At 28.8% G+C, this 24,358-nt stretch overlaps 2 protein-coding genes across 4 annotated transcripts in view; both read left to right on the top strand.

Annotated features, from left to right (window-relative positions):
* The window catches only part of LOC126835972 (uncharacterized), a 125,644-nt gene extending 109,559 nt beyond the window's left edge, over positions 1-16,085 (top strand). For 2 of the 3 annotated variants that reach the window (XM_050568879.1, XM_050568878.1), the window contains exons 3-14: positions 2,253-2,320; positions 3,496-3,634; positions 4,149-4,219; positions 4,583-4,736; positions 9,551-9,618; positions 9,974-10,127; positions 10,532-10,599; positions 10,952-11,105; positions 12,826-12,875; positions 13,840-14,035; positions 14,320-14,435; positions 15,780-16,085. In XM_050568879.1, the coding sequence (XP_050424836.1) occupies positions 2,253-2,320; positions 3,496-3,634; positions 4,149-4,219; positions 4,583-4,736; positions 9,551-9,618; positions 9,974-10,127; positions 10,532-10,599; positions 10,952-11,105; positions 12,826-12,875; positions 13,840-14,035; positions 14,320-14,384 (1,187 nt within the window). In that variant the 3' untranslated portion in view covers positions 14,385-14,435; positions 15,780-16,085. Of the gene's footprint in view, positions 1-1,474; positions 1,649-2,252; positions 2,321-3,495; positions 3,635-4,148; positions 4,220-4,582; positions 4,737-9,550; positions 9,619-9,973; positions 10,128-10,531; positions 10,600-10,951; positions 11,106-12,825; positions 12,876-13,839; positions 14,036-14,319; positions 14,436-15,779 lie in introns of all 3 variants that reach the window. The other variant, XM_050568881.1, reaches the window with a different exon arrangement.
* A 970-nt stretch (positions 16,086-17,055) lies between these two features.
* LOC126835652 (uncharacterized) lies at positions 17,056-23,841 on the top strand. Its single transcript, XM_050568380.1, has 12 exons — positions 17,056-17,208; positions 18,219-18,285; positions 18,365-18,394; positions 18,483-18,545; positions 18,823-18,876; positions 19,117-19,161; positions 19,250-19,276; positions 19,431-19,481; positions 19,731-19,760; positions 20,404-20,493; positions 22,858-22,941; positions 23,447-23,841. Exons 2-12 carry the CDS (start codon positions 18,225-18,227, stop codon positions 23,689-23,691), a joined length of 780 nt encoding a protein of 259 aa, XP_050424337.1. The 5' UTR covers positions 17,056-17,208; positions 18,219-18,224; the 3' UTR covers positions 23,692-23,841.
* Positions 23,842-24,358: the final 517 nt, after the last annotated feature.

Genomic DNA, 24,358 nt, shown 5'->3' with positions numbered 1-24,358 from the left:
TGAAGGCGAATATATTTCTATAACAGTTGTATTCACATTGTGTATTAAAAAAGTATACATCAAAATTTAAAAGATTTAATCAGATTAAAAAAATTGTGTAATAAAAAATACATTTTGAGGCGGTATACTGCATAAAACCCAACACTTAATCTGAATCCAAAAAACAACAGTCATCTTCATAATTTGCTGGTAGTTGGACCTTATATACTCATAGTTGACCTTCGGTAAGGTAATATAACGCAGGCGATAAAATAACGAGATAACGACAGTGGTTTTGTTGTATCAGAATCATTAAGTGGTGTAAAAAAAAGCCCTCATCAGAGTAAAACCAATATCTTATCGCTTTGCATCGAAGCTAAAACATTTTTCTGGATTTTTGTGTAAAAGACATCAAAAGTGGTCAAATTATATGTTTTTGGGGTCGGTGATTACGAATTTAATATCAGTTCTCAATTTTAATCATACAGAAAGAACTTAAGAAAAAAAAAAAAATTGAATTTGTGTAAACTTCAAGTCAAAAGTGGTACTTGAGCACAAAACCTAATAGTATCATTCAGCATAGATATACATAAAATTGTTTTAATGATTTGATCAATTTTTTTTTAAAGATTTTAGGTGTTTTTGTTAAAATATACGAAATCTGCGAAAACACATTTTCCCGGCAATTAAAAAAAATCTGTAGTGCCGAATTGTTTTCCCGTTTAATATGTTATGAATACATATGAGTTCCAACTACTGACAAATTTTCAACCCAAAAGTTTTAAAATTACGACTAAAAACCCAGAAAAACAAAAAAACTTGTACCCCCCCCCTAGGGGGTGGGAAATGGGTATAGTTTAAATTTGACACAACTGACGTGAGCGGGCATACCAAATAATTATTTCTTTTACATTTCAACTCGATCCGACTCTTTTTCTCGAAAATATAGCCAGTAAAAGTTCTAACTTAAAAACTCGTACGGGGTTTTTTTTTGCTTGTTCAAATTTCGTCTGTGAAGGATTAATCTTTTTCAACTTTTACCCCCCCCCCCCAGAGTACAAACTAGATAAAATTTGTGATTTATAGAGTTGCTATTCGAAGGAATTGGTCTAGTATTAAAAAAGTTACAGTGTATACAGCTAAAAAAAAAGCCCACATCAGAGTAAAACCAATACCTTCTCGCTTTGCATCGAAGCTAAAATGTTTGTTAAAAAATGTTGTCTAAATACATAATACATTAAAAAAAATGTATAGTATCTAAATACTCTATAAACCTAGTGAATAATAATATACACTTGTGATATTAATTTGAGACACGTTATTTCTCTCATAATAGTATTTACATTGTGTATTCCAAAAAAAATGTAATGATTTTAGCAATTAGACGATATGTATGATGCGATAAAAGAATATGCTATAGCCACAGCCTCAGTTCGAGCAAGATTTTGCTTAATTAAAAAACGCGTGATAATGATACAAGATACTAAATCCTCAGATGCAGTAAATTTTGGCTCAATTAAAAAGTCACTGGGAATGAAACAAAAAATACTAGAAGATACTAAAGCCCCAGATCCATTAATTTTTGGTTTAATTGAAAAACATGAAGAATCAAATCACAACCTACTTGAGGTCATTCAATCAATCAATTTGATATTTAACGACTTTCCGGGTACGATGAATAATAATAGTTTAGTAAAATATATACATATATCGACACCTAAAGACCTCTCTCATGGCCTCTCTCAAAAATTTAAAATTTAATTTTATAAACAATTGTTTTTGTATTATCAAGACGCATGAGATTGTGTTATTAGTTTCAATGTTTGACACCAAGAGGCGGCTGTGTGCAATCAAATAACATCAGGGCCTCTATAAAACCTAATGATATCAGTGATATTTATTTTGTTCCTCCTGAAAAGTTAAAAAAACTGAGATAGGCCAAATTGGTTATTAGGCGGCGATTTGTAAACAACTAATAATCACATTGATGTTCAATATATACTATTATTGTCGATAAGTAGTGTGTTTTTTTTACAACATTACCGAGGAGTACTTAAAGTGTTGGGTAGAAACACGATTTTAAATTATTTGAAAACTAAACAAGCGGAAAAACGTCATTATTGTTTTTAGATGACTTTTAGTAATACCCGTTGTGGCCAAATATTGTACATAAAAGCGCAATAATAATAAAGGCAACCTGTTAATTCGTTACATGTTAATATAGTTTGTTAAACTTTAACATAAATATTTTAACATAATACAATGATTTATAGATATTCGTTTGTCAATAGAGGAATTTAAAAAAAGAATAAAAGCAAAAATATCAAATTTAACTAATGAGGTAACTTTACATTTTTTTTTATATAATAATATATTTATTTGAAATTAATTCCGTGGTGTACGTAGATAACATAACTTACAGTAAAATATAAAACAAAACAAAATACAAATGTTTAAGCTAAGAATTGCTTTCCTATAAGCTAATATCTTGTGGTAGAAAGTTTAACAGTTAACTTAGGCTATTTACAGTTATTTTAATAACTTGGTATAAGTGTCTTACCTGACCTCATACAATTATTCCGTAATTCAAAACTGATTGGACGAGTAATTGTAATATATATATATATATATATATATATAAAAGAATTTGTATATTGGGTTGGTTAATGCATTTATATGATGTTTCCATTTAAATTTACTACTATCTATTATTATAGACAATTAGGTTTATTTACAAATTCTAGAGCGATACCATTTGTAGAGGGTATTAACTTTAAAAATAATTAAAAATAATTTATAAAATAAAATGCTTTTTTGACATCAAAGAATATTCCTAGAACTTTGTTTTTATGTTACTATCGCCAAGGTTTATATGGATAAAATGATTGGTTGAAAAATGAAAATAATGCGTCATCGGTTGAACTGTCTGTTATAAAGCCAAATTTTTTTTTTTTAATCAATTATTATTTAAAATTGCATTATTCTCTTTTTAAATTATTTTCGATAAATCGCTATTGGGCAATAGTTACTACAATATGCGGGGTCAATAGTTTCATAATCAGTAGACTATCATAAGTTAGTAGATTATCTGGTAAAAATTTGGTAATGGAGAAATTATTCTAACATCAGAGGTAAGGGATCAAATTTTTCGGTTTACACTTATTGGAAATATACACAACTTGTGTTGTGGGTCTTAACACTTATATTTGAAACCGTAAATTAATATGGGGAAAAAACCTAATTGGTTTTAAATGATTTGGGTCATAAGAACAATGCTAGAACTTAATATGAGTTGTTTTTGGATAATTTTTATTTTTAATTCGATGATTTCATATTTGTTAACAAAATTTTATCTAAATACATGATACATAAAAATAAAAAAATAATAATCAAATACTGTATAAACCTAGTGAATACTGATATATATACTGAGAAGTGGTAATAATTTGAGACACGTTATGTGTGTAATAATAGTATTCACACTGTCTTTTCAAAATAATAATGTAATGATTTTAGATATTGGACGAAATTTATTCTACGTTACGAGAAGATGCTGCCAACAATTCAATAAAATTTTACATATTTGAAAAACGTACTGAAAAAGTATTTAATGTCTTTAAACGGGATATCGGGTTTAAAATTGAAAAAATTCCGGGTACGTTAAATAATAACAATTATTAGATATTGTAAAATGTATATGTAAATTGTGACAAGTAATCAATTTGCCTTTTTACAAAAATTATTATCGATAAGTAGAGCGTTTTTTTCCAACACCTTTGAAGAGTGCTTATAATATTATGCAGAAGTCGCCTGTAATGATAGTTAGCAAGAACAAGTTAATCAAATTCATGTAACGCTTATATCTTAATTTTCTAAAAAATTGTGTTACAAAAAATTGTTTTCATTACGGTTACACGAACTGTAATAAACATTTAAGTATGAATTTTATGACATTCACCATGAAATTTTAATTAAACACGATTTTAGACTATTTAAAAACTGAACAAGTGGACCAACAAAATAATTGTTTTTAATTGGCATATAATAATACCCGTTTTGCCCAAATATTGTACACAAAAATGCATTAATAATAAATGCAACTTATTAATTCATTACAGCATAATTTAGTTTTGTGACTTTTAATATCAACACTTTATAATCATTTCTAGATGGTATTCATATGTCAAAAGAGGAATTAAAAAAAATAATGAATGCAAAAATAGAAAATTTAACTGATGAGGTAATTTTCGTTTAAATTTTTTATCTAATAATACATATATTTGCAATTAATTCCGCGGTGTACATAGATAACATAACTTACAGTATAATATAAAAAAATTTAAAATTATACACTAAAAGTAGGAATTTATAATACGTGTAACCCTCATATAAGCTTATATCTTGTGGTGGAGAGTACGACTTAAGTATTGAATTATGAATTATTTTAATATCTAAATATGTGATACATTAAAAAAAATTATAGGTAATAATTAAATAATTTATAAACCTAGTAAATAATATACTAGAGATATTTCGAGATACAACAATTCTTAAATTCTAGTATTCATAATTTATATTAAAAATAAAATTAAAATTATTTTAGCATCTTCAAAGAATTTTTGAAAGAATAATATACAGATATAAAGGATGTGTTGACAAGCTTTCAGTAGAAGGCTACTTACGTAAGAAAACCATAGGATCGAATGATATACTATCTATACAGGAAATCGAATATGGAACTAAAAGTTTGCCGTCGGGTACGTTGATTAATAATAATTTAGTAAAATATATATTATGCAGAAATCGAATGTAAAGATTTTATCTTCTCGCGCGGTAGCATTCGCTGAATACACACGTGTATTTACGCTCCGTCTCTTTCTTACGCTATAGTGGTTATACTAATCATATTATGTTTAATTGTGAAAATGTAACAGTTATGTCCCGCAGATTGTTTATTCACATTGTGTAAAATTGTACAAAAACAAAAACGTAAGTTAAAAAAAATAAATATAAATATTATTCAAACAGTTTATAAAAGTAAAGCAGTGCCGTGTCGGTTTTCCACACGTCATTGTCTGCGGTGCTTATCTCGCTGGGCCGTCGCACGACGGCCACTTATCTAAATTACCGTCGCCGTCATGTCTAAAACTGCTAACAAAGTCGATAATCAAGTTAACCGTAATAATAACACTAATAATCAGCTCTCACCGATTGTGTTGAATAATACTGTCGATGGTTGGCAAAAGATTGCCAATAAAAGACATCATTCTACTTCTTCAAATTCAAATCCTGGTTCGCCTCGCCCAACCACTTCTAGTAAAAAAAGTATTAAACTATTTCACTCTACAAACCGCTATGAAATACTTAATGATGAAAATGATGTTGAAATCACACAAAATGAGGACCCCCCTGAGAATAATTCGGAACAACCAATCAAAATCCCTCCCCCTGTGTTCATAAAAGGTGTGGAAAACTTCACTGATCTATGTACGGTTCTTATTGAATTGATAGGAGTGGACAATTTCATATGTAAATCATCAGTAGATCGCCTTAAAATTCAAACAAAAAATCCAGAGTCGTATAGAACACTAGTCCGGTTTTTAAAAGAACAAAAAGCGGAATTTCACACCTTCCAGTTAAAAGAAGACAAGCCTTTACGCGTTGTGATCCGTAATTTACATCCTACTACTTCGGCGGAAACAATAAAAAATGAGCTCGAAATTCGACTTTTTGAGGTTAGGCAAGTAACCAACGTTCTTCATAAAATTGGTAAAAATCCATTACCACTCTTTTTTGTTGACTTAGAGCCAACTGATAAATCGAAAGAAATCTATGACTTATCCTCTTTATTACACACAAAAATTAAAGTTGAAGAACCGTACAAACCCAAAACGATAAGCCAATGTATAAATTGTCAAGAGTATGGGCATACAAAAGCCTACTGTGGTTACCCGCCGAGATGCGTACGCTGTGGAGCCAACCATATGTCGTCTAACTGCTCAAAGCCTCGTGATCAACCTCCAAAATGCGCACTATGCTCAAGTAGCCACCCAGCCAATTACAAAGGTTGCTCAGTATACAGAGAAATTCAACAACGGAAAAAATCTACACATAAAAGTAACTTTTTATATGACAATCTTAATATTAAGAATTTTAATGTACAACAAGACAACCACTCATTAAAGGATTTCCCTAATATTAACCACACATCTCCAAAACAGACATATGCTCAAACGACTTCCAATAATATTAATAATCAAATTCCTTCACCTTCTTTAGATATAAATAAAGTCATGTCATCTTTCCTTGAAGACCTTAAGTCTCTAATTAATCCCCTTATAACTCTCCTAACAAAAGTTATCTCCAGTTTGCTCGATAAGAAAAATGACTAGTCATTCTTTTACAAACAATTCATTACTAATCCTCCAGTTTAATGCTAATGGCTTAAAAAACCACATTAATGAACTACAAACTGTCCTTCATACTAAACGCATAGACATTGCACTTATAACAGAAACTCATTTTACGGAACACTCAAATTTTTTCATCCCTGGTTATACATTATTAAAATGCAACCATCCAGACAATACTGCTCATGGAGGAGTAGCTATTTTTATTAAATCTTCTATTCCATTCCTACCTCTTCCTAATTACTCCCAAGACTATATACAATCCTGTTCCATATCCTTAAAACTTAAAAATACATCATATACTATTGCTGCATTATACTCTCCTCCCAAACATAAGGTCACGAACATGTTATTCAACGACTATTTTAACACTTTCAAAGATAATTTTATTGTCGGTGGCGACTTCAATGCCAAACACCAAATTTGGGGCTGTCGCTCAAATAACCCCCGTGGTCTTGTTCTACATGATTTTGTATTATTAAAAAAATTAAATATTCTTGCTCCTCCTGGTCCAACATATTGGCCTTCGTCCCTTCGTAAAAATCCAGACATACTTGACATTTTTGTAGCAAAACTACCGAACAAGTTAAATTACACTATAGACAATATCCTCGAGCTCAACTCTGATCATTCATCAGTCTTACTTACCATTAATTCAACTCCTCAAACACATCAAAGTCATCCCAAGTTATTTCAAGTAAACACAGATCGATATATGTTTCATAATCTAGTTAATCAGAAAATTAAACTAAGCACAAAACTTAAAACTACTGAGGACATAGATAAGGCTGTAAATAATCTCACTAATATCATTCAAATAGCTGCCTGGACGGCTACTGATGATATAACACTATCCCAAAACAAAACAATTGTTTTACCAGAGCAAATAAGAATATTAATATCTGACAAACGTAGAGCTAGATCTTTATTCCAACGCACTAGACTTCCGTCACATAAACATTTATATAATAAGTTAGCAAATAAACTTAAAAAAATGCTTGCTCAACACAAAACCAATTCCTATAAAAATTACTTATCTAACTTAACGGCTAAGGATGGTAGCCTATGGAGAGCTACCAAACAAGCTCTTAGATATAAAACAGCTAATCTCCCAATTAAAAAAACTGACGGCAGTCTAGCTATCACCGACTTGGAAAAAGCAGAGTTATTCAAAGAACATCTAGCTGATACTTTTAAACCTCATCCGAATATACACTCACCTGAAACGACTAGTTCTGTAATGGCATACCTAGACGCACCATTACCACTATATCTTCCAGTCAAATGCTTCACACCAAATGATGTAAAATTCACAATTGCTAGATATCCTTCCAACAAATCCCCTGGTTTTGACCTAATAACGGCTGAGGTTGCAAAATGCCTTCCAAAAAAAGCTATTATCCACTTAACCCATATATTTAATGCAGTCATTAGACTTTCGTATTTCCCTCTATTATGGAAATTCTCGACTATTATATTAGTTCCTAAGCCCAACAAACCCCCTGATCTGCCAACATCCTTCAGACCAATCAGTCTTTTACCGTTCTTTGCAAAAATTTTTGAAAAATTATTAATTAAAAGAATACTTCCCTGTCTCTCTGTCAATGAAATACTGCCTAATTCCCAATTCGGTTTTAGAGCTTCTCACTCCACTATACATCAAGTCCATAGAGTAGTAGACGCAATATCGTACTCGCTCGAAAAAAAATTATACTGCACAAGTGTGTTTCTTGATATTTCGCAGGCCTTTGATAGGGTATGGTATGACGGCCTCCTTTATAAATTAAAAAAAATTTTGCATCCCACTTATTACTTGTTTTTCAAATCTTACTTAACAGATCGTTTTTTCCAAATCCGTCATGGTTCTTCAGTATCTGATATAGCCTCTATAAAAGCGGGAGTTCCACAAGGAGGTATTCTATCTCCAGTCCTATTCAATATCTATACCTCAGACCAACCCACAACTCCTAACACAATTGTTGCAGATTATGCTGATGACAAAGCCATTTTGTCCTGTAACTCTGACCCACAGATTGCATCCGTCAATTTGCAAAATCATCTTCATTTAATGGAAGACTGGTATACAAAATGGCGTTTTAAAATTAATCAATCAAAATCAGTTCACACTACCTTTACTCTAAGACTTCTCCCTTGTCCTGGTGTCTCCCTATACGGAGTACAAATCCCCTCCTCTTCCTCTGTCAAGTATCTCGGTCTCACACTAGATAAACGACTCACATGGGCTCAGCACATTAAAATTAAACGTTTGTCTCTAAATAGCCGTCTGCGGTTACTCAAATCATTAATCGTAAACAATAAATTTACAGATATTAATACAAAACTTCTTATTTATAAAACTCTTTTAAAACCCATATGGACTTACGGCCTTCAGCTATGGGGCAATGCTAAAAAATCCAATACCAATAAAATTCAATGCTTTCAAAATATTGCCTTAAGAAAATTAATAAATGCACCTCCTTATATCTCTAATTACACACTCCATAACGACCTTAACTTAAAAACAGTCCATGAAGAAGCTATCTCCTACTATAAAAGATTCCACATTAAACTACTCTCCCACTCTAATCCCCTTATAAAAAACCTCTCAACCTTGTCCATACCTGGAGACCCACCCAGACGTTTAAAACGTAAGTGGTGCCGTGATCTTCTATCTAATAATATCAATTAATATTAATACATAATTAATCAATGTAAATATAAGTTTAAAATAAAAAAATAAAAAAAATCATTGGAAGTGTCACTAATGAGTGGTTTCTTCAATCAAAAAGTATTCAATTTATATCTACTCTTATCATATATACTTATTGTGCCTATTGTACAGATTGCATATTTCTTTTGTAAAATAAAAAAAAAAAAAAAAAAAAAGATTTTATCTTGTTTTCTTTAGACTAATTTTAAATAATATTTAAATGTTAATTTTCGAAATTCCTATGAATTTTTTTTGAAATACGATTTTTAATTATTTAAAAACTAAACAATCGGAAAAACGTCATGGTTGTTTTTAGACGGCTTTTAATAATACTTGTTATGACCAAATATTGTACACAAAAATGCAATAATAAAAAATGCAACCTGTTAATTCGTTACAGCATAATTTAGTTTAGTAACTTTTAATATTAACACTTTATAATCATTTCTAGATATTCATATGTCAAAAGAGGAATTTAAAGAATTAATGCAAGCAAAAATAAAAAATTTAACTAAAGAGGTAAATTTATTTTTTATATTTTTTATTTAATAATATATTTGCAATTAATTACGCGGTGTACTTAGATAACATAACTTACAGTATAATATAAAAAAAATAAAAAGTAATAAATAAAAGTAGGAATTTTTAATGTTTGCAACCCTCCTATAAGCTAATATCTTGTGGTGGAGAGTTGGACTTATGTTTTGAGTTATGTATTCTTAATATATAAACATATGATATATTAAAATGAATTATAATAATTAAATAATATATAAACCTAGTAAATAATATACTAGAGATAATTCGGGACAAATTATTTCTAAAATAGTAGTATTTGTAATGTGTATTAAATATAAAAATATAATTTTTTTAGCAAATTGAAAAAATGTATGAAGCAGTACAAAAAGATAATAAAGGATGTGTTACCAAGCTCTCAGTAAAAAACTACTTACATAAGAAAAGCATTGAATGGAAGCATATAATATCTAAACAGGAAATCGAATATTTAACTAAAAGTTTGCCGTCAGGTACGATGATAAATAATAATTTAGTAAAATATGTATTATGTGAAAAACTAATAACATTATGCAGAAATCGTATGTAAATATAGTTAGGAAGAACAAGTAATACAAATAAAAACCGCTTTTATCTTGTGTTTTTTTAGACTAATTATAAATAATATTGAAATGTAAATTTTCGAAATTCTAATGAATTTTTTTTTGAAATATGATTTTAAATTGTTTAAAAACTAAACAAGCAGAAAAACGTCATTGTTGTTTTTAGACTGCTTTTAATAATACCTAATATGGCCAAAAAATGTACACAAAAACGCAATAATAATAAATGCAACAAATGTTAATTCGTTACAGCGTTGTACATTCGTTAATACGTTTGGTAATTTTTAATATCAACACTTTAAATTGATTTCTAGATATCCCTATGTCAAAAGAGGAATTCCAAGAATCAATGAAAACAATAATAAGGAATTTAACTAATAAGGTAATTTGAAATTTTTTTTTTCTATCATTATATTTATTTGCAATTATTTCCGTGGTACGTAGATAACATAACTTACAGTAAAATATGAAAAGATAAAAAGTAATACACTAAAAGTAGGAATTTTTAATGTGTGCAACCCTTCTATAAGCTAATATCTTGTGGTGAAAGGTTGGACTTATGTATTAAATTATGTATTTTTTTAATATGTAAATATATGATACATTAAAACAAATTGTAATAATAAAATAATCTATAACCTAGTAAATAATATACAAGAGATAATTTGAGACACATTATTTCTAAGATAGTAGTATTTGTAATGTGATTAAAAATAAAAATAAAATTCTTTTAGCAACTTGAAAAAATGTATGATGTAGTACAAAAAGACGATAAAGGATATGTTACCAAGCTCTCAGTAGAACACTACTTACATAAGAAAAGCGTTGAATGGAATTATATACCATCTAAACAGGATATCAAATATTTAACTAAAGATTTGCCGACGGGTACGTTGATTAATAATAATTTAGTAAAATATACATTATGTGAATAACTAATAAAATTATACACAGATCGTTAGGAAGAACAATTAATACAAATATAAACCGCTTTTATCTCGTTTTCTTTAGACTCTCTGTAATTCATATTGAAATGTTAATTTTCGAAATTCCCATGAATTTTTTCGAAGCATGGTTTAAAATTATTTTAAATCTTAACAAGCGTGTTGAGGCTATAACAGGTAATGGAGCGCAATTCTATGCCGGTTATCGCCAATGATACAGATGCCCTCTTATCTTGGTTGTTGCGGCCGTCCACACCACTCCGCCCTAGTCCGCACGATCTATACTGGCAATACTACCGGTCAGCTGTTCACACACACACACACACACACACACACACATATACGCACCGGGTTATACAATGTAAACAAATGTGCCACGCCCGTATTATCAGTTTAGTAGTGCACTTGTTGCATTCTTGTGAATTTGAAGTATATAATATTAATCTAGACTTTTTTGTGTGTTTTTCTTCAGTGTTTTTTAGTTTTAAGTGTTATTATAGTATTTTTAAGCCATAAGGGCACTGTGATTTTTTATTATTATTGTCTTAAGGACAAAGGATTGTTTATTATTGTATTTTTAAGCCATAAGGGCATTATTGAGTTGTCATAAGGACAAAAAACTATTTTAATATTTTTTTTTTTTTGTTGTTCACTTTACTTTGTGTCTAGTATTATTTAGGTTTAGGTAGCAGCCCTGGCCAGCGGTTTGCAGTTCTTCGGTTTGTGAGTACTTTTTATTTATACCATATTTTATTGAGTTTGTTTTATTTGTATTTTAGTTAACTACTGTGAATTATTGGAACATATTTTGATCTCATTTACTAAATACGAGTTAGGGCGATAGACATAAGGTTAATCGTACCATCTATATTGCTAGTTAGCCATAAGGGTTCAATCTAGTCAATAATCAATATTTGTATTTGTGAATAATTTTTGTTGTTCTAATAACCACCTTAGTTATCAAAATACTTTTAACGTCATAAGCTTTAAGCACTCACTTAACTTTACCTTTTAATCTAGTCATTACTATATTAATTATTTATTTGTGTTTGTGAATTATTATTCACAGACCAGATTAATTTATTATTGTGCCAAAAGGGCAATTAATTCCTTTTAGTTTACCAATCTTTTTTTTTTATACTAATTATTTATTTGTGTTTGTGAATTTTATTCACAATTGTATCTTGAGCCAAAAGGGCTAATTATTTATTTATTACCATTTATTATAGCATTTTATTGAATATTATTATTATTATTATTATCATCGAGTTTGAGTTTTATTTATTTAGTTTTTAGTTATAGTTTTAAGTTTCCTACACATCCACACTATACACACTAAACACACTTTTGCACCACATAGCTCACTGGTCTTGCGTAGGCGATCCCTCACACTTCCAGTGAGACTATTTGCCCCACTACCCACACAGCACTGATCGGTAAGTGTAAAGCAATTGGTAACCGGGTAAGTGGCCTAAGATTGTTCGCCCCCGGCCCGTTCAAAGCGGAAAAACATCATTGTTGTTTTTAGGTGGCTTTTAATAGTACCCGTTATGACTAAATATTGATCACAAAAACGCAATAATAATAATTACAATCTGGTTATTCGTTACAGCATAATTTAATTTGTTAAATTTTAACATAAATCATTTCTTAATGTTTTATAGTTATGTGTTTGGCAAAATCGCGATTTAAAGACGAAATAAAAAGAGATGAGGTAATTTTAAATTTATTCTATTGAACTATATAACTCATTAAAAAAGAAATACCGCTAATTTAATAAATCTAATTCGAGACAAAATTATTTCTACATAATAGTAGCATTCACATTGTGTATTAAAAAAATTAATAATGTCTGTATTTACCTCATTAGCAATAACTTGAAAAAAATATTTATTAAAAAATGTAATCTAATTATCTAGTACATTAACGAATTACAAAAATGAAATACTCTAGTGAATAATATACAGGGAAGTAGCAATAATTTGAGAAACATTATTTTCGTAAGAATAGTCTTTACATTATGTATTCAAAAAAGTTACGGTCTACTTAAAGCATTACAGCTAAACTAATAAAACATGCTTAAGTCTGCTGGCTCTTGAATATTGATTATTTCCGATCAATAATCTCCTTGCGATATATGATGATAGTGTAGTCTTAATTTTATGCTGTCGTCCAATGGTTTTTAGTAGTTTTTTATTATTTCGCATTAATCGGTTGGTTGGCAACATTCAACTGAATTAATTATTTTTAATAAATTTAATTGTGCTTATTGTGAAACAATTTTAATTTTTTTGGATAAATATTTGGTTACCCATTTTATAAAAATGCTATTATATGGATTTGTACCTTTCAATCTATATAAAATTATCTATTATATAAAATATGGCTGTGAATAAGTAATGAATACTTTTTTATACAACAATAAAATAATTTAGGTTTTTGATGCACTGAATATATTTATTATGATATAATAATTGTCCAGATTAAAAACCTAAAAGACTTGCCTCAAGACATTTTATACACTTATAAATATATACATATATACATATTTTATAAAAAAGCAACCGCTAGATCGCGCCACTTTTGCGTTACTATCGTGGCGCTATTTTGTATCGTATTCGAGCTGAGAGGCCAAGGATAAGCATGTTCCATTTTAAAACAAAATATAATGGTTTTAGGTGTTGGACGAAATTTATGCTGGTGCCCAAAGATATTTGGCTAAAGATTTAAAACCCCTTGGTATACTTTCTCGTATAAAATACGGTGAAAAAGTGGACAGATCTCACATAGAACGCTTCTTGGCCGACAACTTATCCAAATACAATGGACTAACAATTTATAGGGTGCGGGATGTAGTAAATGACTTGCCGCCAGGTACGACAAATGTTAATAATAATTTAGTAATAGACATGATAAAATAATATTTATGTGAAATATGAGTGCTAATAATTACTTTGATGTTTTGCGTTAATTATCATCGGTAGGTAATGTTTTTTTTAACAATATTTTTGAGGAGTCTTAGACGGCTTTTGATAATACCCGTTATGATCAAATATTGTACTTAATAATGTGATAATAATAACTGCAACCAATCAACTCGTTACAGTATAATTTAGTTTGGTAAATTGTAATGTGAACACTTTTATAATGATTTCTAGATTTGATGTCGAAAAGTGAATTTATAGAGAAATTTGATTATAATTTGTTCACTTCGCGAGGATAATGGACGCTACAACAGCATCCTTTGGCGTATTTAAAATTGTTCCGTCTTATGGCAAGTATTTTTTTGTATCTTTATAACATATAGTATCAACTTATAGTTTCTTTTGTATGTGATAAATAAAAATAAAAATAAATATTGTCATAAATTTTAGGCTTGTCAAAGTTAATATTATTAGCTATCTAAAATATAGTAAATACAACAATTAAATGCCAGTACAGTGCATATATCGAGCTTAAAGGAGAGCATATATGAGCGGGGAGGTTACAATTTTTTCAGGAATTATTTTAACCAAAAATGATAATGCCACTTTATTTTTAACCTCAGAATAAAGATAATGTTTGCAGCCCTTCTGGTGGACAAGGGCTTTTGATATTTTATTGGTTTGCCAATGTCTATCGATAGTAGGTACGTCATTATCTAAAGAATATACCATACAAATTTAGAACCAACGTTAAAAAAAGTCATAACACGTCAAACATAAAAAAAACACATTATTGTAAAAACATTATGACTTCTCGACTAAAACATTTAGCGGTACAGCTGGTGTGTATTGAATAGAAAATATATTGGACGCATAAGAACACAAATCAAATTTCGAAGAGTATTATACAACTTTTACTGTTTATCTATTGTTTTAGATCTATTATAATAATTCTAATTCGTTGTATGGATAAAAATATTTTTGGTTGAATTGAGTTTTGAAATTTCGAGAGACAGATATACCTGTTATAGGTCTAAAGTTGTAGTACATGAACAAAGAAATATTTAGCACGTGAATTGTTCAAATAATAACATGTTTTCATATAAAACTAAAAAATATGAAGGTTACCTAAGTACGAATTTATCGGCTTGAGAAAAAAACAAAAAGCGACAGATATTGTGTTACTTGTTTTACACATTTTATAATAAAAGCGATAACAAATTAAATTATCTGATTCACTATACGAATTTTCGGATTCAAAAATGTAAAGTTATTGCCAAATTTGTATAGAATTTTATTTTAACTGAACTCTATGATATTACTTTATTGATAGGTGTATATTGACAAACCAAACAAATGTCGAAAACCAATTAGCTCAGAAACAGTAAACAAGTTTTTGTTTAATTTAACTTTTCTAAATTTGTGACTAAGTTCCGACTCAAACGTGTCTTTTTAATTTAAATTTGTTACCTAACCAAACCTAAACTTACTGAAGTACAAAAATTACAATACTGTATGCATATAACTGTCTTCTTAAGCGTTTTATTTTTAAGTAATTGTATCACTTTAAGTTATAACAATAATTATTCCTGAAGAACGGCGACTTCCTCGACCGAAGGATATTTCGTTTTATATAATTTTACATATTTTATAATTATCGCATATTAAACTTTTTTTTTTTTTTTATATTTCAGGGCTATATAAATTACTTCAACTTTCTATCTTCATTCACTACATTGACAACTTCAAACTATTTTAAGTATTTAATTTAAGTCTTTAAAAAAAAAAATCAAGGCAGTAAGCTTGCTTTTAATGTGTTTATTCTTAAAACTGTAATGGGCGTGAGGGTTATTTTTGTTTTAATAGATTAAATTTAAACATACATACATAAAGGTATCAAAAGCTGATAAATAAACATTTCCTTCATAATTTAGAAGCTAACTTTTTACAGCTATACTATTTTTTTTTTTATTAAACAGTAGTTTTCACTCATTCTCTAAGCCACGGAATTGTTAAACTGTGTTTGTAATATTTTATATAAATTATTAATACTTATAAATCACTTAATTGTGTAACTCCTTGTTACGTTATTTATTTGCTAGCACGATATATCATAACATGATTATGAATCTTGTTATTATATAATAATTGCACTCTGGTAAAATGTTAAACGTTTTAATAAATTGATTGTGTGTTTCTGTTATTTTTATTGTAATGAATTATAAAGAAAAAAAAATGTTTGAACCTTACCTGTGAAATGTTTATAGAAAAATGAAAATGTTAATAAATTCATTGTGTGTCAACTATATGTTATTATTTTACCTATACAACCATAAAATAGTATGATGTTAAGCTCTCTGCGAGGAGAGATGCCTTTTTGACCACCCCCTCTCACTGCGCAAATCATCAGCATGATTGTTTTTCTAAAAATGATTAAGGTATTAATTAAAAATTATGATGTATTTTCAAAATTATTTTAGATAAAAATATATTTAATATACACAAATCCTTTGAATACAACTGTCCTATAAACGTTTAATTAAGAATTAAGATTCAATTGCATAGTGTATAGTCAAGCAAATAGTTAAAAAAAAAAGGTGAAAATACCGATTAAACAACATAATACATTTGAGGTTGACTATGAATTCAAAGACTAATGGTACGTTGGTGTCATGTTTTACTATGCTGGGCCTACAAAGTACTACCCAAATTTAGGTTTTACTTTGCTCGAATATCCCGAATTCAGCTGTACATCAATTCAAATTGGTGCAATTTGAAGTATAATAGAAATAATATTTCATATTTAATATTAAAAAATATTAATTTTATTGATTTATGGATTTCTATGAAAACATCTAACAAATTTAAAAAAAAAATCAGTATAGTGGGGAACAAGTGGTTTTGCACTTTTAATTAAGTGTCGAAGTAATTTCTGTGTATGATAAGTCCTATAAACACAAAATGAACCAGTTGTGTAAACAAAAATAGGTACACTGCAAAAAGTATTTTAGTTAAAACATACAGCTACAAGTCATAAGAAAACCATATTCAAACAGTTAGTTTGACAAACTGAACAAGGTACTATTGTTGTCACAGAAATTCTAACGGTCCAATAATAAATAAGTAAGTATAACTATCAAACACTAAAAAAATTAATTTACTACCTACGCTAAAACTATAAAGTAGGCATAGCATTTTTCTTCCACACCGATTATAACAAACTTTTTTTGAAAAAAAATCTAATATATATCTATGAATAAACCGAAACTCGTAAACGTGTATAATCAATATCGTTCGATATTGGATATCGGTTCATGTCTATACTCAGCCCTTTTAATGAGTTAAAATTTTAGTTTACAGATTAGCTTATACCATTGTGTAAAAATCTCGAACAATAATCATGATTATTAATTGCATTTTTATTTGATCATATTAAAACAGCGTCAATTAATAACATTTTCAAAAGTTTTTCATATTTATCAAAATATGCTACTAAAATTGTGATGTAGTCCGTTAATTATGATGGGCATAAAACAAAATTTGATTTTATGAAATCGAAAATCAGAAATGCGTTAAAGCTTTCGTGGATTGAAATTGCATTTGACTGAATTTTATTTCGCTATTCATACGTGTCTTGTCCTCGAGACCGCGATTCTCGACCAATGGGAACCGACCATCCAGTTTGACAAAGTGAAAACACCAAACAAAGAGGCTAATTTCGGGAAAATAATGTATAAAGCGGTCATAGATATTGAAAAGTGTTCAACAAATTTTAACGTGGATACATCTAAAACTCATCCAAATGAAATCGAAAGTTGTTATTCAAAAATGGTCATCGAGTCAAGTTAGTCAGTTAGTTAGTCAGTCAGTCAAGTTAGCCTAATTTCTACGTTTTTTTAGTATTACATTTTTTTTTTTTACATCTGAAAAAAAACATAATTTCAGTTTTTTTACTTTTAATAATAAAACATGTCTTGGTAAAACTTGATTGCTTACATATTTTCGGAGTAAAAAGAGAAAGCTGTGCCTCAGGACACGGGCACACGCGTTGTAACGCCAAAGCTGTCCCATCTCTGGTGACGACCATGACTATAATAAGCGTTGATTTTATGTTTATTATATATTTTTCGCAGATAAAAATGAAACTTTTCTGTTTATTAATGTTATTTGTCTTGGCAAATGTGTCCACAAACAACCAAAGTAATTATTTCATTTTAACAACAACATACTTAAGTACGATTTAAAAAAATTCAATATTTCTCTTCTTTTTTTTTTACAGTGGAGTATTTGAGCGAGATTGTCATTACAAGTCAGTAACAATTTTATTTTATAAATAGCATTTAACATTTTAAAATGTTACCCATTTTATTCATATTTGTTTATATGATGTGTTACAGACGCATTAATAGAGATTGCTTATAAAATGAATAATTGTACTGTAGAAGATAACTTTATAGCAAGTAAGATTTTTTTCAAATACACTTTCAATAAATAGGTAATTATTTTAATGTTTTCCTAATTGCCCAGGAATTTGCAAAAAAAAAAATTACAGTTAACCTAACCAGTGTACTGTATACTGTGCGAATATTTAAGTTATGAAAGTTAAACCATTTATATTTATACACACACTTAGAAAATGGTCACTGCTTAGATCATGGTTATTTTTATCTTAAATAATAATATACATTTATACTATTTTTTTTTATTCTGGCTAAAATCTTTATTTGTTTATTCCAGATGGATTGGAGCATGTAGTTAAAAAAATTGTTTTTAAAGATAAACATTTGTCTGGTACTTAGTAATAATTATAAAAAAACAAGATAATGCTTTCTAGTAGAAGAGAATATTCAAAAGTATTGTACAAATTAGAATAATACAAATGCAAATGTATCAGTAATATAAATCATAAATTGTTATGAACAATTTTAAATGAAATCGTACAGATATTTTCTTCTACTTTGAACTTCGTCTTTCTGTTTATAACAGAATAGAAAATAAAATCCAATATTATTAATCTAATGTTAATTTCAGATCGAATGAATCTCAACTTTATGAATCATATGATCGTTGTACCGGGTAATTATTTGTCATGCATTTTATGGAAATATTTCCACTCGGTTGTTTAACGTTTTTTAAGTTCCCAATATAATTGTTTTAATTTCAGAATTTCCATTCCTTGGCGTCATAGATGGTAATCATATTTCATCATTTATATTTCAGATTTTAAATACTTTACACATATGTATTACTAATAAATTTATTGCGAGAAACATTCTGTATAATGCATATTAGTTTCAGTCATATGAAATATATACAATATAAATCAACATTTTTTTTATTTTTAGCATCTTTAGAACTTGAAGACATTTTGAAACAAGAAATAATAGATGAATTAAGTAAATATGAAATTTGAAATTTTTAACAAAGCAATTTTCAAAACATCAAATTAAGCAGTATTTATGATTTTTAATATTTTTGATATTCAAAATATAAATTAAAACGTTAATATTCAGACGTTGACTTTAGAAATTATTTAATATATTGGTTTTCTAATTATTCTCAGTTTTAGAGAATGTATTTGATAAAACCGAATTGCATTAACTGTATTTATAATGATTTGTTATTTGATGTATTATATGTTTTAGAAATTAAAGTTCCTGAGATTCCATCCGAAAGTAATGACACATTTTTCGAAAACCGAAATAGCTTTAAGGCTTTTTTTCTAAAATATCAGGGCCTATAAATAACTCAAATGAAATAAACTTTTAGTTGGAGTGTGTGATTTTTAGTCAAATTTTAAAAGAATTGGGACCACATTGCAAAATTACAAATACAAGCATTTCTTGACTAGACGATTCTAGGTTAAAGAATACTTATGACTCGACAGGAAATTCTTAATACAGGGTAATATTTTGTGATGGTCGAATCATTGCGTTGATGATGTGTTACCCCCTGTTATTTATACATCTCTTTAATCAATTTAACCACTTATAACGATATCTGAACAAAAATATATTTGAATAAATTGAACAGTAAAATATATATAATTTTTAAATTAAGTTACTGGCATCACTAAAATCGAAAAGTTTTAAGTGAAGCTATGCATTTATCTTGATGAAAACTCTTAGTGCATAGTAGAACTGAGCATTAAATGGCAGGGGTAGTTTTCAGAAGTTCTTGTCACTGTTGATTATAAAAAAATGTATTATATTATATACAGTTTATTGAACTATTGACTAATCAAATTGTGTATCACCTTTTTTTTTTTTAAAAAAAAACTATTTTTTTTAACAACATTCACTAAATGATTTGTTGCAGATTTTACGAAATTAGATTTTACACAGCGTGGAGACGAGAGAAGATGTCTTGTTGGAAAAGCTTTGAAAAATATAATTTGCAAGGCAATAGGTAAATATTTATATAGAGTTGTATTGGGTTTTAAATAAAATAAAAAAATAGGTTTTTTTAACCTGTTTAAACAACATATACTTATGAATCTGTTGAGACTTTCACGATTTGGAATATCACGTGGATGATTTTTAGATACATCCGTGTCATTGTTAACCGACATTTTGGACACTTTGTAGAGTCCGTCTTGAGGGTTGTCACGACTGTCCTTGACGACATTATGCGTCCCGTGTCCTTGGAACCGTGTTATCTCGATCAATGGGAGTCGAGCGCATTCTATCGTGTCATAACATGTCACGACGAGTCATGTTTTTTCTGTTTTAATTCTATGTTTTTTTTTGGCATTCTTCACATTTGGACCTGCCTTTTCTGCATCTGCAGTTAATATTTTTATGGAACGGCTTGAAGAACAGTCTTTAAAAAATGAGGATGACACTTTTGTACAGTGGCACTATGGTGAAGAAGAATTAAATACATTTAACAACATTAATAAAGCATTAAAAAGAGCTGAAAAAATACACGAAACAGGTAATTCCACTGTGGAATTTGAAGGTGAAAAGAAAGGAATATTGTTATTGCCATACATACGTCGGGTGGCAGACCGCATCTCTAGAATTATGAGACAAATAAAAGATAAAAAATTGTATTTAAACCAAATATGACTGTTGGATCCCTATTCCGAAGCCCAAAAGACAAAATCCCCGGATATGTAAACACCGGGGGTATATAAAATTCCATGCACAAGCGGCAAGTCGTACAATGGGCAAACTGGAGGGCAATAGAGATACGAATAAAGGAACATGAAAAAGATGTTGATTATAATAGGAAAGAAAAATCTGCTCTAGCCGAACACGCAATGAATAAAGGGCATTCCATCCAGTTTGACAAAGTTAAGATATTTGATAAAGAGGATAACTTTGGAAAAAAAATGTTTGAAGAGGCCATAGAAATCGGAAAATGGCCATAAAACTCTAACAGAGAAGACGGTTGGAAAATCAGCAACGCGTGAAACCCATATTGCAACAATAAAAAAGAAAATAACTAATTAAACCAACTGGTCAAAATCATAAAAAGGAAGCGACCATTAATGAAAAAATATTAACTGCAGATGCAAAAAAGGCAGGGCCAAAGGTAAAGAATGCCAAAAGACATACAGAATTAAAACAGACAAAAAAATACTCACTACAAATTAACAACTTTATTAGCTAATGAATCACAGTTTTAGATAAATTATATAATTGATTAGTTATTTGTTTGAAGTAATACTTCTTAAAATAATAATAATATTGTGTATTATTATATAAATACTATAAATAACATCTTTAATAAACTCTATCAAAGTTGCCCCATTGGGACGACTCTTTACTCTGAGAATCTGTCCTTTATAAAATTATCTATATATCGTCCGTTTATAAAGTAAGATTAGTCTCCATAAAAATATTGATGTACTCTGCCTTCTATTTGATTTTTTGGTAAATCGGTGTCTTTACCAAGGTGCTTCTATAAAATTATTTTTCTTCTAAAATATATCACATTGTTTTGCATTGGTTTTGTTGTAAATAAAGGGTATTTTCTAAAAAGCCGTTGGTAGAATGTTTGATAGGCTAACGATATAAGATTAGTATTAAGGGATCTGAACGCAAAAAGTGGAAGAGAAACGCATTTCCTTCCAATAATAGGAAGTAAAAGCACACATGACTAGAATTGTGGCAACACAAGGAATTTTTTCTGTATTGTCAAGAAACATCAACAATATAACCCAAACCTAAAAGGTATAAAACAAATACTAAGGTGTCGATTCTCATGGAACCCGAAAAAAAAGGCTGAAAGATGGAGTGAATATTTCATTGAATTACTCAATAGGACATAATACCACTATATCCAGTGGAGAAGACGATGTATCAAAGAGCTGAAGTAAAGGAGTATAACGCAGGAAGAAACTGATAGTATAATAGCTAGCCTCCAGAATTGGAAAGCGCCCGGTTCAGACAATATCCCAGCAAAGATGATAAAATATGGCGAAAAACTAATAAGGTATTTCATTCAATTTAAGGGACCAGTCAACATTTTCAGTAAATTATTGTTAACATAAAAAGTTAATAGATATATATGTTACCAATTAAGTATTAAAAGTTAATTTAAAAATAAATAATTTGAGAGGCAATTATAAATATAAATGTTTGTGAAAAATAGAGATCAAATTGTTTTTATACAATTTACTACCGAAAAAAAATGCAATAACTGATTAAAGCCTATAAAATAAGTGGATCACTTAAGAAGTATTATGAGACATATGACGACAAACTAGTCAATTTGCTATTTTTTATATTTATTATCAATACGGTTATTTATTATTATTTGCAGATTTTGAAAATTTGACCAAACTTTTAGAAGAAAGAAGACGTGCTCCAACAGTGGATTCAAGGCAAAGAATCATCCGTGCATCAGGTAAGTTTTCATATAGAGTTGTCATGACTTAAAACCTTAAAAACAACTATTATTGAACTAATTTAGGTCTTTGGATATAAAATTTAGTAATGTATTGATAAACTAGTATTTAGTACTACCCTAAAATGTTTTATATTGGAATGAAAATATTTTAAACTTATTCTTCATTTCATCGCAAAGAAATTTGCTACAATTATATTGCACGTTATTATTACTACAATACATCAAGTTAATCAGTAGTTTTAATTTTAAACCATTAACCTAATAATTAGTGATAGCTAGGATAAAAATTTGTACTTTAATAATATCTAGTCATTATTGACACATATTTTCTACAAATACCATGTCTGCGAGTAGTAAGTGAGGTACCCTGACACCACCTACTTCTGCTGTATAATAAAGACCCCATGTATCGTTATTTATGACTTTATGACAAGTAAAGTAGATTTGTCATGCACCATAAACAAGTAGAAATTATTAAGCTCAATTATTTTTATTTTTTTAGATAGAAATTTGTATCAAGTTTCAGTAAAAATAATGTGTAGACTTTTATCATTGTTCTTGTGTACAAAATGTCCAACACAAGAATTATTTTGCCTGAAAGATGAAGATAAAAACACTTGTACCATAATAAATACAAGATCAACACCAGAAAAACATGTTTACAGAGAAATTGATGGCATTTGGTATCAAGTGAGCAACGATGACATAGATTATACTATAGAACCACTTAAAAGTCAAATATGCTAATTTTAACGTGGAATTAATTGTATAAGTCGTCTCAAACTATATAATATTACTGTTATTATACTTAAATACTATTTGAGTTGTTCACTAAAATCCAATCCGTAAATTTTTTTTAATGTATTTTACAATAAACCGCTTTACTCACGATTTTAATCACATTTGTTGCTTGTGTATTGATTTAAACAGATACGAGTACATTATATATTTTCCATATTACACATGTTGGATTTGAAGCATTTTTAAAAATACAATGTACTCGTTCTCTGCATCAACCTGCAGTCATTTGTTTGCCATTATTTTTATAATTTTGAATCCTGGCAAAAGAAATAAAAACAAATATATTTAAATGTTTGTTCTTCGCGATTAAACTCAACGACAATATAATCTCACAGTCACATTCACAATAATGTTATGTTATATAAAAACTCAATACCGAACCGTAGCTACCATAATGTACTCCCTGTACATTAGTTAAGGTCAGCTATCTGTCTATAAATTTTATAAAAAAAAAAAATTGTTAGTATCCACAATATAGGCGGATACATGGGCACATGGATATGTATATTTTCTAACTCTAATGTCTTATCTTATCTAATTTCTAATCTATGGCTAAGACATTAAAAATTATTTATCAGTTATTTCATTCGCAACACAACCGCTAGATCGCGTC

The sequence above is a fragment of the Adelges cooleyi genome, unplaced genomic scaffold, assembly GCF_023614345.1.
Source record: "Adelges cooleyi isolate 19-005CV unplaced genomic scaffold, UGA_ACOO_1.1 ACOO_flye_CR_arks_rails_tigmint_CR_PRNA_23, whole genome shotgun sequence".
In the NCBI taxonomy this organism is placed as follows: Eukaryota; Metazoa; Arthropoda; class Insecta; order Hemiptera; family Adelgidae; genus Adelges; species Adelges cooleyi.
This window is presented reverse-complemented; position numbering and strand designations above follow the sequence as displayed.

Excerpts from the sequence above, each read along its gene's own strand:
- LOC126835652 (XM_050568380.1), top strand. The coding sequence starts at position 18,225 with ATGAAACTTTTCTGTTTATTAATGTTATTTGTCTTGGCAAATGTGTCC. Across the intron at positions 18,546-18,822 it reads AGAAGATAACTTTATAGCAA|ATGGATTGGAGCATGTAGTT; the intron begins GTAAGATTTTTT and ends TGTTTATTCCAG. Across the intron at positions 18,877-19,116 it reads TAAAGATAAACATTTGTCTG|ATCGAATGAATCTCAACTTT; the intron begins GTACTTAGTAAT and ends TGTTAATTTCAG.